Here is a 12,870-nt window from a genome sequence, read left to right as displayed (position 1 = left end):
GCATTTGTTATGAAAAGACCTGAACTGAATAGAAAATTTGACTTTCAAATACAAGATCCTGGAGAAGCATAAAAAGATAAACAGGAAAAAGACTTCATGAGGGATATTAAAAGATTAAACTCTTAACATTCCTATATGGGAAGATAATACAGAGGACACAGGTCTGAACTGAATACGAAAGGATGTTATGTTTTGTTCTTTGTGGGGTGTCTTATGTATGGGGCCGGATTTGGGCTTGGGGCCTCCTGGGTCTAGGGCTGGTGCATTGTCCACTGTGCCACCTAACTAACCCATAATGACATCCTTAAAATAGGGTTGAGGGGTAGGAGAAATAGACTGGGGGAGGGGGAAGGGGAGAGATGGTCTGGGGAGAGGTTGTTCACATGAAGGAAACAAGAAAAAAGCTTATGGAGGGGAGGGGAAGAGGGGGAAGGAATTGGGGAATGAGTGAACCTTAATATCATCAGAATTGACTCAAAGAAGGACTAACATACATACTCAAGTGGGTATAGTAATATATTCTGCCCTGAGGGAGGGGAGGGAGATAAGGGGGGGGAAGAGGGGAAGGAGGGAAGGGCAGATTCTGGGAGAGAGTAGTAAAAAGCAAAATACTTTCAAGGAAGGTGAAGATGTTCTGCATAACGGCACAAGTATGAAATATTGAATTGCTTGATTTCATAGGGAGGGTTGAGGAGAGAGGGAGGAAGAAAATTTGGAACATAGAATTAGCTCAAAGACCTTAAACTCATCAGAGTTGGCTCATGGAGGGAATAACATTCACACCCAGTTGGGAGGAGTAATCTATTTAACCTTATAGGAAAGTATGAGGGGAAGAGGATAAGGAAGGAAGGGTCAAAAAAAAGGGAGTGCAGAGTAGGGGAGGGGACAGTCAAAAGTAAAATACTTTTGAGGAGGAATAGTTTAAAATAAGATAGAAAATAGAGTAAATATCATGGGAAGGGAATAGGATGGAGGGAAATAGTTATGATGACTTTGCTGGGCTAATATGAAGAAAATTCTTTGTCAAGTTTAAGGTACATTATTTAGGTTATGATGAACAGGATAGTATTAGAAAAACCTGGAAAGACTTACATGAACTGAAGCAGAGTGAAATGCACTGCATACAAAATAACAGCAATCGTGTAAAATGATCTACTGGGAAGCATGTGGTTATTTTCAGCAAGGCAGTGGTCCAATATAACCCTGAAGGACTTAGGAAAATGGCAACCCATCTACAGAGAAAGAAGTGATAGTATCTGAAAATAATGGAAACACATTTTTTTCTTTTCTTTTTTTTTCTTATTTGGTGAGGCAATTGGGGTTGGGTGGCTTGCCCGGGGTCATGCGGCTGGTGGGTGTTGGGTGTCTGGGGCCGGATTTGGGCTCGGGTGCTCCTGGTTCCAGGGCCGGTGCTCTGTCCGCTGCGCCACCTAGCTGCCCCTGGAAACACATTTTTTTAAAAAATGTTTTTTCCCTCAGTCTGAAGTTTGGGGAATTTTTTGACTGTTTTTTCTCACAACCTAGCTAATGTGGGAATGTTTTCCATGACTACTCATGTATAATTTATTTTGAAATGCTTGAGTTCTAGTGGGTGGGGGTAGGAAGAGAAGTTGGAACAATTTTTTTTTAAAAATTGATGTTAAAATTTGTTTTTACATATATTTTGGAAAATAAAATTCTATTAAAAAAAAAGATGTTGGCACATGAAACTGCAAATCTATTACATACAACTTGCTATCCCTTTTAAATATGTAATAAAGTTATTGTGTTAATTTATTTTTTTCCCCTCCCTGCCCATCCTAGAAATGGCTATTAGATACACATATATATGTTTTGTGTGTGTGTGTGTGTGTGTGTACACATACATATATATGTAAAATGAATCTATACATACTTCTATTCATCAGTTCTTTCTTTGGATACAGATAGCATCTTCCTTCATCTGTCCTTTGTAGTTAATTTGGGTATTTATAAATAGTCAAAATGATTTATTCACTGAAAGTTCTTAAAACAATGTTGCTGTCAACATACACAATATTCTTTTAGTTCTGCTCATTTCACTCTTCATTGTTTCTTGCAAGTCTATCCATATTTTTATAAGATCATCAAGCTCATCATTTTTTTATAGCACAGTAGTATTCCATCACAGTCATATACCACAATTTGTTTAGCCATCCCCCATTTGATGAGCATCCTTTCAATTTCTATTTCCTTGCCACCACAAAGAGAGCTGTTACAAATATTTTAGGACATATAGACACTTTTCCTTTTTCCTGGTCACCTCGGGAAATAGACCTAATAGAAGTATTGCTGGGTCAAAGGCTATACACAATTTTTAACTCTTTGGGCATAATTCCAGTTTGCTCTCCAGAATGGTTGTATCAGTCATTTCACAGTTCCACCAACTGTATTAATGCCTACCTTTTAACACTTTTTAAACTTTACACAAGAATATAATTCTAGCAATGTGTGTTTTTTGTTTTTGATTTTGTAGTTCACCTAATGTTGCCAAAAAATTTCACGTTGGACATTTGCGTTCTACAATCATAGGTGAGTGCTACAGAAGTCAAAATTACTTCCAGTGCTTATTTATCTTAATGTGGACTTGATATTTAATAAAGTATACGTTTGAGACAAAAAATATTATAAAGTTAAAAAATTTTTCCTAGATTTCTGGAGACTTTTTAGTTTGTCAGCATTCCTTTTACAGTGTGTTCACCAAAACAGAGTACAGGATTTTAGCTTTGGTTTGGTCTGTACAAGTGCAACGTAACTATGATCTCCCTCACTCTGTACACCATGCTTCTGTTAATGCAGGCCAAAATTGCATGAGCTTTCAAAAAAATCAACCATGTCACATCATTTGCTCACACTGCTTCCATAGTCAAATAAAATCCAGTTTTTTCTTGTGAATATCAGTAAAGGTCAACCTGTCCTATAAACAAGCAATTGGGTTTTTAACCTAAATTCATGATTCTGTAACAATTGGAGTGATGCCACCTGCTGGAGAGTTACTGTAGGAAAGCTCTGCCATGAGGAGAAGGTGTCAGAGGGCAAGACATGCGGCTTAAAAGGTTACTTCCTTGGCGTCAGGAAGTGACGTTTGCTTGTGGGTACTATCTATTAAAGCTATCAGCCAATTAACTTGGAACTGTGTGTGTGTCGATGGGATGTTGCCAGTTTCAGAGGAGGCTTTTGGGATGAAGAAGAGGCGAGGCTTGCTCTCTCACTCTCTTTCGTGAGGACCTCAGTGGGGAGAGGAGCTGGAGACATGGGCTCCCTGAGATAGATGTAGGAATCTAGGCCTCTTTCTCTCTTCACCAAATTCTTATGCTCCTTAATAAATGCTTAAAAGTCTAAACTCTTGCTAAAGCTTATAATTTATTGGTGACCACTCATTAGATATTTTAGACAGTGTAGTTAGATAGCAACTTCACAATACTATTAATTTGGATAAATTTAATTTTGGGAGGTCCAATACCAGAGATACGGTGAATGAAAGGCAGGAAGGAAGGACGGACAGATTACGATTAGTGCAGTCATGTGGTCAGAGCCAAGAACTCATCTCTTAACAGGAGTAAGATTGCTTATTTAATGAAAGACAGTTAATTGATTGGCTTTTGGTAATAGCTAGACAAATCGAAATGAAGTCCATCAAACATGATAGACAAAAGAATGATGCATTTATTCTCTCCCTGTCCTTACTTTTCTGTCTCTTTCCTTTCCCTTCCTTTGGCCCTTTTTTTTCTCTCTCTGATTTCATCAGTGTAAAAAGTTCCCAGTAGGAACCAGTACCTCCTCTGCTGCTTACATTAGAGCCCAAAGCACTGAGGGTTTAGATGATTTACCAAGCTGACACATATAGTTGGGATCAGGGGTGAGATTTGATCCCAAGGACAGCTTTTTATCTACTACACTATGTGGTGACACTATGTTGTTTTTGAAATGTCTTATTGATGCTTTGTTTTTAACATTACTGTCACTTCTAAGTGACTCTCCAACAGCCAGCCCCCAATATCCTCCCTAATAAGAAATAAAGTACAATTAAGAGAAACAAATAAACATTTGGATACAGCTAAAAATGCAAACCTCATTCTGCATCTGTAGTTGATCACCTCTGCCTAGAGGAGAGAGGCATAATTTACTATCATTCCTCTGAGGTCATCATGATGGATCATGTCACTGTTGATTTTCTTTCTTCTTTGTCATCATCATGTAAATTTTTTTCCTGGTTCTGTTTACTTTGATCTTCATCAATTCATATATGTCCATGTTTTCTTGCATTCTTCATATTTGTCATTCTTTTATGGTACTATAATATTCTTTTAAATAGATATAGCACATTTTGTTTAGACATTTCCCACTTGATGGGCTTTCCATTTCTTTGCTGCTACCAAAAGTACTGTGATGAATAATTTGTCCTATATGGAAATGTTTCCTCTAACTTTGACTCCCTTCGGGCATAATCTGGTCATGGACAAAAGAATATATACAGTTTAGTCATTTTTTGAGTGTAATTCCAAACTGTTTTGTAGAATGGTTGAATTACTTCATAGTTCCAGCATAGCATCAGTGTGTTTGTTTTCCCATATCCCCTCTATCATTTACCGTTTTCAATCTTTTCTTATCTAGAGGCAGCTAGGTGGCATAGTGCAGAGTGCTGCACTTGGAGTCAGAAAGATCCAAGTTCATCTCATGCCTCAGATGCTTACTTACTGCATAATCCTGGGAAAAGGCAGTTAACTTCTCTGGGCTTCAGTTTCCTCATCTCTAAAATGAGGGGGTTGGACTCAATAGCCTTGAAAATCCTTCTACTTCTAAAGCTAATACTCTATGGTCCTTTGAAGTATGTGGAAGTAAATTCGTTACTCTGCATGTTAGATACAAACCAGCCATAAATAATTTTTTTTTAATTATTTCAATCAGAGTATTTCTGCTTAAAGAAAGAGAACCAGGGCAGCTAGGTGGCATAGTGGATAAAGCACTGGCCCTGGATTCAGGAGGACCTGAGTTCAAATCTGGCCTCAGACACTTGACACTTATTAGCTGTGTGACCCTGGGCAAGTCACTTAACCCCCATTGCCCTGCAAAAATAAATAGATAGAAAGAAAGATAAAAAGAACCAAAAGTGGATAGAGCTAATCTATGATTCTGAAAATATCTCTCAAAGAAGCTATTTTTTGGTTGGAAAAAAATATTTTTTCAAAGCAATAAAGAGTATTCCGTATGAGATAAAACCGTTTTTACAGCTCTGGTTAAAAGTTCAGTTACCATTTTGCTTCATCATACAAAACAGTAGTCAATTTAACTTTCAGAACATACCTGGAGAATCATTTTCCTAAAACCATTCACTCCTTCTTTGACCATTCCCTTCAAGGATTTTCTTTTCTAGCCAGTCAGAGGTGAAATCACGATATTTCCCTTTAGCAAAGTAATCATAGACTTCTTCCATCTGTTCATTACCCTAATCTGGTCAAGAAGGATGAGTCAAGAGTTCCTTACCCTTGTCCAGTTACTGCCCTAAATTCTTCAGGGAGGAGACACTTTCTTGGCTGATCTTGAGAGAGAGAAGCAGGACATTGTTTTGAGATTCATAGTCTTTCTTTCATATTAGTCCAAAGTCTTCAGGCTAAGATAATGTTAAATTTCCTTGATATTTCTCTAATAGGGAACAGAGGGAGCTTTAGTCTGCTTCCACATGTGAAATTTCAGTGTTGTTTTATTTTGCATTTCTCTTATTGTTAGAGATTTGGAGCATTCTTTCGGACAGTTGTTGAGAGGCTTGCATTTCTTTTTAAAACTGCCTGTTCCCACCAAAAAACCAAAAACCAAACAAAAACTGCCTGTTAATATACTTAGATCACTTATCTGTTGGGGAATGGCTACTGTTCTTTTATATTTATATCATTCTTTAAATATCTTGGATATTAGATCTTAGAGCTATTATGAAGATTTTTTTTTTAATAATGGGACATTTGTAATGGTGTTTACAACCCTTTAATGTTCAATGAATGAGTGGTCTAACCCCTCTGACAGGGCTTCCTGACATGTTGTTGATGGGCAAGTGGTAATCAAAGTTTTGCTAGTGTAGAAGTCATAGAAATCCTTTATAGAGTTGGCATCATCAATTTCTTTTCAAGCAGGGATTTCAACTTTGGAAATTTGTACTTTGGTTATTGTTTATCTTTGTATTAGATGGCAAGGAATAGAGATAGGGAGGTTGGCGTCTGTATGATTAGAGGTTGACAGCATCATTGTCTTTTTTTTTTTTTTTAAGTTTTGAACCTTTAATGAGGAAAAAAAAATATAACAGCAATCATACCATCCCCCAGGGCTCTGTGTGGTCTGGGCACCGGAGGTGGATGGGCTGGATGATGGGGGTGAGGGGTGGGAAGCTCCAAGGCCTAGGATGTGGCCTCTTCATCATTCAGCAGCATGTTGGGGATCCCTCGGCTGATGGGGACCAAGGCACTGCAGGGTGCCCTTGACCACCTCCACCTCTAACAAGAGGTGGTGCACATTCCTCAGAAACTCTTCATCCTTCTCATAGCCATCTGCCAGCTGCTGGGGCAGCTCAGACAGGTGTCCCAGGCTCTTGGCTGCTTCCACCAGCGCTGCCCACTCCATCTTGGGGATCATGCACGTCACGAAGTCTGGGTTGAAGTCCACGGGGCTCACGCAGATCTTGGTGGCCTGGATACACAGCAGGAAGCCCCGGGGCCCCATTCCACACATGTGGGAGCTCAGCAAGTTGTGGGTCAGCAGCTTCATCCCGGTCTGCACGCGCACCCGCACTGGAACTAAAACCGTGTTGGCGCCCTTCTTATGTCATCATTGTCTTTTTAATTGGTACTGTGGATGGTTACCATCATTGAATGGAGGATTAGAAATGTTTCTTTCCTTAGCAGGGAGTATCTCAATGCACCCAATTCTGCAAAGTACTTATTTTATACAATGACCATATGTAATAAATGAAGATGGTAGTAGTCCCCATGAGGAAGTAGTTGTGTTTCATTGTTTCTTTCATGGAAAGAAACTTATTTAGAAACATTAATTAGAGTTGAGCTTCCTCTTAGTAGTCTTTTCATTTACATCGTCGCCTTTATTGTATAGGTTCTTTTGGTTTTGCTTATTTCACTCTGTATCAGTTCATGCCAATAGTTTCATTTTTCTGAATTCTTCATAATTGTTACTTTTTCCTGCACAATAATATTCCATTATATTGAAGTGTTCTTCTTGTTCAGTCATTCAGTCATATCTGACTCTTCATGACCCTATGGATCAAAGCATGCCTTGGGGTTTTCTTGGCAAGGATACTGGAGTGGTATGCTGTTTCTTCCTCCAGTGGATTAAGGAACAGGTTAAATGACTTTCCCAGGGTCACACAGCTAGTAAGTGAGTAGCTAGGTGGCACAGTGGACAGTGCTGACCCTAGAGTCAAGAGGACCTGAGTTCAAATCTCACTTCATACATTTACTAGCTGTGTGACCCTAGGCAAGTCACTTAGCTCCAATTACTTTAAACATCCAGTGCCATCTTCAGTCATCCTGATCTATATCTTGCCATTGGACCCAGATGGCTCTTGAGGAGAGAGTGAAGTTGGTGACGTTGCATAGCATTCCCTCACTTAAATCCAATTCAGTGCAAGTCATGACATTTCCTCAATGTCATGGTCCTCTTCGAGAACAAAGGACAAACAACACCACCAAATCTGAGGACAAATTTGAACTCAGGTCTTCCTGACTCCAGGCCCAGCACTCCATCCAGTGAGCCACCTACCTGCCTCCCATATTCATGTACCACATTTTTTTCATCCCTTCCCTATTCAGCAGGCAGTCACTTTGTTTTTAGTTTTTAGCTACCACAGAGTGTTGCTATGAATATTTTGGTGTTCATTACCTCTTTCTTTCTGATTTTGAACTCCTTTTCCGTAGTTATTTATATGAATTTCTACCTAACCAGCTTTTTTCTTTGTATTATTGTAGTTGTTTTCATAAAATCTAAATGTCACTTTAGACATTGAGCCTTCTATTACTGTCAGGTTAATAGCCAGAGAAAATGTCTCTTGCCACCATCTATAAATTAGGGGGAAAAAAGAGAGAGAGAGACCCAGAAGGAAGAATTGAAGTTTTCCAGGCATAACATGGTTAAAGGTTGGATTATGTAATGCTTTCCTCAGAAGAGAACAAGGTCCATAGTGCCATCAGCAAAAGGTAGGAGTTCAAAAGAGAAGTGAACTATTTACCAATTGTCCCTAGGCGAAAGGGATTTTGCTTACAGTGTCATGGAGGTTGCATAGAGCACAGCAGAAGCATAACTATTATGAGTCTTCTTCTTCCTTGCCTGAAATTGGTTTAGTAATTGCTAAATTTTCTGTTCACATATCCTACTAATAGAGGAAATTGTATTCATGTAAAGAAAGTGCAAAGTAATTCCTTCTTGGTTTCTGTCACATAAATAGAAAGTGTAACGAATGAGCTAATAAAAAATTAATTCACATGATGAATTTCTAGCAAATGAACAATGTGCTATGCTAGACTTTTGTTATCAAGAAGTAGAAAGATCTTGTACCTGAATTGATGGTAAAAATTAAAAACTTTTGTTCATTACCAGGGAATTTTATAGCAAATCTCAAGGAAGCATTAGGACATCAAGTAACAAGGATAAATTACTTTGGAGATTGGGGCATGCAGTTTGGTAAGTATGTTTGGTATTCGTGTTTTTTCCTCCCTTTTTATTGTAAAATATAACCTGATTTAGTTAGTTTCTTGTCACTTTATTGCAGGGATACAAATAAAAATTTATTCACCAAATTAGACCTTTCTACTTGATTTAAAGATTTGGGGAGAAACATATTTTTCCCCACAAAAAATGTCATTTTAAAATTAATGGAAAAGCTATAGAGTAAAGCTGTATAATATAATCTTTTTGTCTAAGTCAACATCTCTGTAGAGAATCCAGATTTTTGTTAAAATTTACATGGCTTCTAATACCAGGTTTCTTACTTAAATGTAAAGATTACTATACTAAAAGGATATGAGTAACCAGCACCAGTTTGTTTTCTCCATCATTCTCTTTTCCCAACACAGCTCTGCTTCTAGCCCCCATGCCCCTCTGTCATTTTCATTCTGTCCAGCCCAGCTCTTTTATGCTTCATCACACAAAGAGTCTGCTCATTGTATCATTTACCCCTGTCAGCATTAAGACAAAGAACTGCCATTTCCCATTTCCCTCTGTACTGCCCAAGGGAAGAGAAAGGGAAAAGAGAGTGGGAAGGTTAAAAAGGGAACAGAATGCAAAGTAAAATACTCCTGGGAACCTCTAGTTTTCCAAAAATATTCAGAACCAGAAAAGACTCAAGTAATGTTGTACTTGGAGTAGGGAGGGCCAAGGTGAACAAGGTTCTGTTCTGTGTTTATTAAAATCTGTGTTTCTTAAGAGCCTAGTTTATAATCTTTTAATAGATTTTTTAAGAGTTTAATAATCTCAAAGAAAATGTTTTTGAGATATAAATTGAAGTTATCTGTCAAGTATAAAATATTTAATGTGTTCAGCATTTAGGAAGGAAAATGAAATCATAAGAACCTTTGACAACAAAATTTAGATAATAGTTCTTTGGAAGGAATTTTTCCTTTAACTCCAGAATGTCTTATTATGAATAGGGAAGTACCCTTTTGGATTACTAAAATTTTAAGTTGGAGACTAAAACTGTTCATTGCAGTGTACTTGTTATTCACAGGCTAAGCAATGAGAGTTCATGTACCACATTTTGCAACCCACCTGCAGCCCAGAATACAGCTTATAGCTCCAAGGCCTTGATGGTCCAATTTCAACAGTTGTCCTCAGCTTGTGTTATGTTAACTTGACCAAATTAGACATTTAACAGCTATTATAGAAGATGTGACCATGAGGTACCGAATTATAGCTCCAGGATTTTATTACAATAATGCTTCTCTGGAGTACTGCTATAGTTAATGATCTGTCAGCATTTTCATTATAATCATCATTGTGGAAGAGAGTCATTTTGGCTGTTCTAGTCATATGTACCCTGTAGAAAGTTTGCAGACAGGTCTAAGCCCAGAGCTAGTTTTTTATATACAGAGAGAGAGAGAGAGTGTGTGTGTGTGTCTATATGCACACACATGTATAAATATGCATGCACACAAGTGAATGTTAAAGGATTTTTATTTTTCCCATTTATTCTTTTATAGAATTTGAAGCAGCTTTCCTCTCCCTATTCTCATGATCCCAAATCACAACCACATTTTTTAAAAATCTGGAACACAGACAGATGCTGATTATTTAGCAAATGCCCCACTACAGATGTATTGTATACCTGTGGTGCTTATATTGTTCAAACTAAAAAAAAAAAAGAGCACATGGTTTACAAAGGCATATTCCTTTGGTAAAACCTCATTTAAAGTGTGTGTGTGTGTGTGTGTGTGTGTGTGTGTGTGTGTGTGTTTAATTCTAATTGCCCTGGACAACCTGGATATGCCTTATATGTGGCGCACTCAAATCTTATGTGAAAAAGTGTACATCTGATAATCCATTGTCTCTTGGATGATTGAGTAGGTGGCTTCAGAAGATCTACCATAACAAGCCTCTTTCATTTTAAAATTTTGCTATTGTTCTAGAGGCAAATGGATTTGTAAAAAAAATTCCCAGGTATTGCTTCCTGTGAAGTTACTGCAAATGGATTCATACTGCACACATGCTTTCAGAATAAAATTGCAAAATCTGCTATTTCCAAAATGTCTCTTGGGCATAAACATAGCTTTTCAGAAAGGTTTTTTTTCAGCCTTCATCCTTATAAAGACATCTTGCTTTTTTACATTAAGAACCTAAATTATTATGGTTCATATTTATTATGTAATTTACATTCAGGTTCATATTTTATGAACATAACTCTTTTGCTTTGATTTTTTTGTTTTGTTTTGTTTTTTTTTTTTGCAGGGCAATGAAGGTTAAATGACTTGCCCAGGGTCACACAGCTAGTAAGTGTCAAATGTCTGAGGCCAGATTTGAACTCAGGTCTTCCTGAATCCAGGGGCTGGTGCTTTATCCACTGCGCCACCTAGCTGCCCCTGAACATAACTCTTGATTAGAAAGAATTAGAATTTTGGCAGAGTTGAAATCAATATAAAAACAAAGTTTTTATTGATGGTATTAAGCATGTAATGTGAAACAGAATTTTCATTTGGCATTATATAAATATAATTTCATAGACACAGTGCTTATTCTAGAATTTATAATCTAAGACCAGTAAATCTAAGAACATAAATAATAAGTAGGATTTATGTATCACTTTAAGGTTTGCAAAGCAATTTACAAATAATAACTCATTTTATCATCACAACAACCCAGGGAAGGTAAGTGCTGTTATTATCCCATTTTACAGATAGTTAGAGTTATATATATGGTCAAAAGTAGGTACATTTTTAATTCAGTAGAGTTGAACAAGAAATCTCTCTCTGAATGCTTTGAATTATTTCCTTACCCCAGTTATTTTGGAAATAAGGAATTTTAATTTTCTAAGGATATTCCTCTTTTTAACTTTCCTTTTATTGGATTATGTGTACATATGTAAATATATAAATACATATATGAAATACACATTGTATATTTAATTTAAAAATTTTTCTGTAATTATCCATGTCATAGATTATCTCATGTATGAGAATGAAGAGTAAGTATAGGAATTCAGAGAAGCCTAGAAGAAGGTGGGAAGTGAAATTATTTTATATTAATTTATACTGAGCATTTGTTTGATTTATGTTGGTTGGCTCAGATTTTGGAAAGACAGAGAAAATGTTGATTATCAGAAGATAATGATGTTATACCTTAGTGTCAAGATGTTAATTTGGAATAAAAGATTGAACTTTTTCATAGAAATATATTCTGATTACATGCTCATTAACATCCCATTTCACAGTATATTCATTTACTTATCACTATGTTAGGTCTCTTGGGAACTGGTTTTCAGTTGTTTGGCTATGAAGAAAAACTTCAGTCTAATCCTTTACAACATCTCTTTGAGGTAAGTTATCAAAAAATATACTTGCTCTATCCCCCAAACTCCACCTGTACCTATTATTTCCTCTACTGTAAGATCCTCAGAGATAGGCCTGTCTCATCTACAAAAAAGCTTTTTAGAAGGCTTAGATGTCACCTCCTATATGAATCCTTTCTTGATTTCACAAATAGATGCATATACTCTTGTTAGTGCTTTCTCCCTCCCCAAATTGTCTTCTATCATCTGTTTAAATGTTCTTTTTTTATTATTTTTTTTTTGAGGCAATTGGGGTTAAGTGACTTGCCCAGAGTCACACAGCTAGTAAGTGTTAAGTGTCTGGAGCCGGATTTGAACTCAGGTCCTCCTGAATCCAGGGCCAGTGCTCTATCCACTGCAACACCTAGATGCCCCTGTTTAAATGTTATATCCCTCAAGTTAAATATAAACTAATTAAGGGCAGGACCTGTTCTGATTTTGGTTTGATATCTTATATTTCTATTATCTGGCATAGCGCCTTGGACACAGTGGGCACTTAATTCAATTCAGTAATTATTTATATTATATATGTAAGGCACTATGGATACAAGAGAAAAGGAAAAATAACCCCTGCTCTTAAAAAGTTTACATTCTACTAGACAGACATAATATTTACAAAAATAAATTTAAAATAATGTAATTTATAGAGGTAACTGGGTATCGACTTTTTTTTTTCTGTGGGGCAATGAGGGTTAAGTGACTTGCTGAGGATCACACAGGTAGTAATGTGTCAAATGTCTGAAGCCGGATTTGAACTCAGGTCTTCCTGAATCCAAGGCCGGTGCTTTATCTACTGCACCACCTAGCTGCCCCCTGGG

General features: G+C 37.1%; 2 protein-coding genes across 3 annotated transcripts in view; one reads left to right on the top strand and one right to left on the bottom strand.

The window, feature by feature from the left end:
- RARS2 (arginyl-tRNA synthetase 2, mitochondrial) overlaps window positions 1-12,870 on the top strand; it is a 70,927-nt gene that overhangs the window by 23,532 nt on the left and 34,525 nt on the right. The window contains exons 6-8 of one of the 2 annotated variants that reach the window (XM_044001424.1): window positions 2,495-2,550; window positions 8,614-8,697; window positions 11,964-12,040. In XM_044001424.1, the coding sequence (XP_043857359.1) occupies window positions 2,495-2,550; window positions 8,614-8,697; window positions 11,964-12,040 (217 nt within the window). The remainder of the gene's footprint in view (window positions 1-2,494; window positions 2,551-8,613; window positions 8,698-11,963; window positions 12,041-12,870) is intronic. The other variant, XM_044001425.1, reaches the window with a different exon arrangement.
- LOC122753760 (multifunctional methyltransferase subunit TRM112-like protein) lies at window positions 6,424-6,771 on the bottom strand. The gene has a single exon (XM_044001427.1). The coding sequence runs from the start codon at window positions 6,769-6,771 to the stop codon at window positions 6,424-6,426; it is 348 nt and encodes a 115-aa protein (XP_043857362.1).

Source organism: Dromiciops gliroides, chromosome 4 (genome assembly GCF_019393635.1).
Source record: "Dromiciops gliroides isolate mDroGli1 chromosome 4, mDroGli1.pri, whole genome shotgun sequence".
NCBI lineage: Eukaryota > Metazoa > Chordata > Mammalia > Microbiotheria > Microbiotheriidae > Dromiciops > Dromiciops gliroides.
This window is presented reverse-complemented; position numbering and strand designations above follow the sequence as displayed.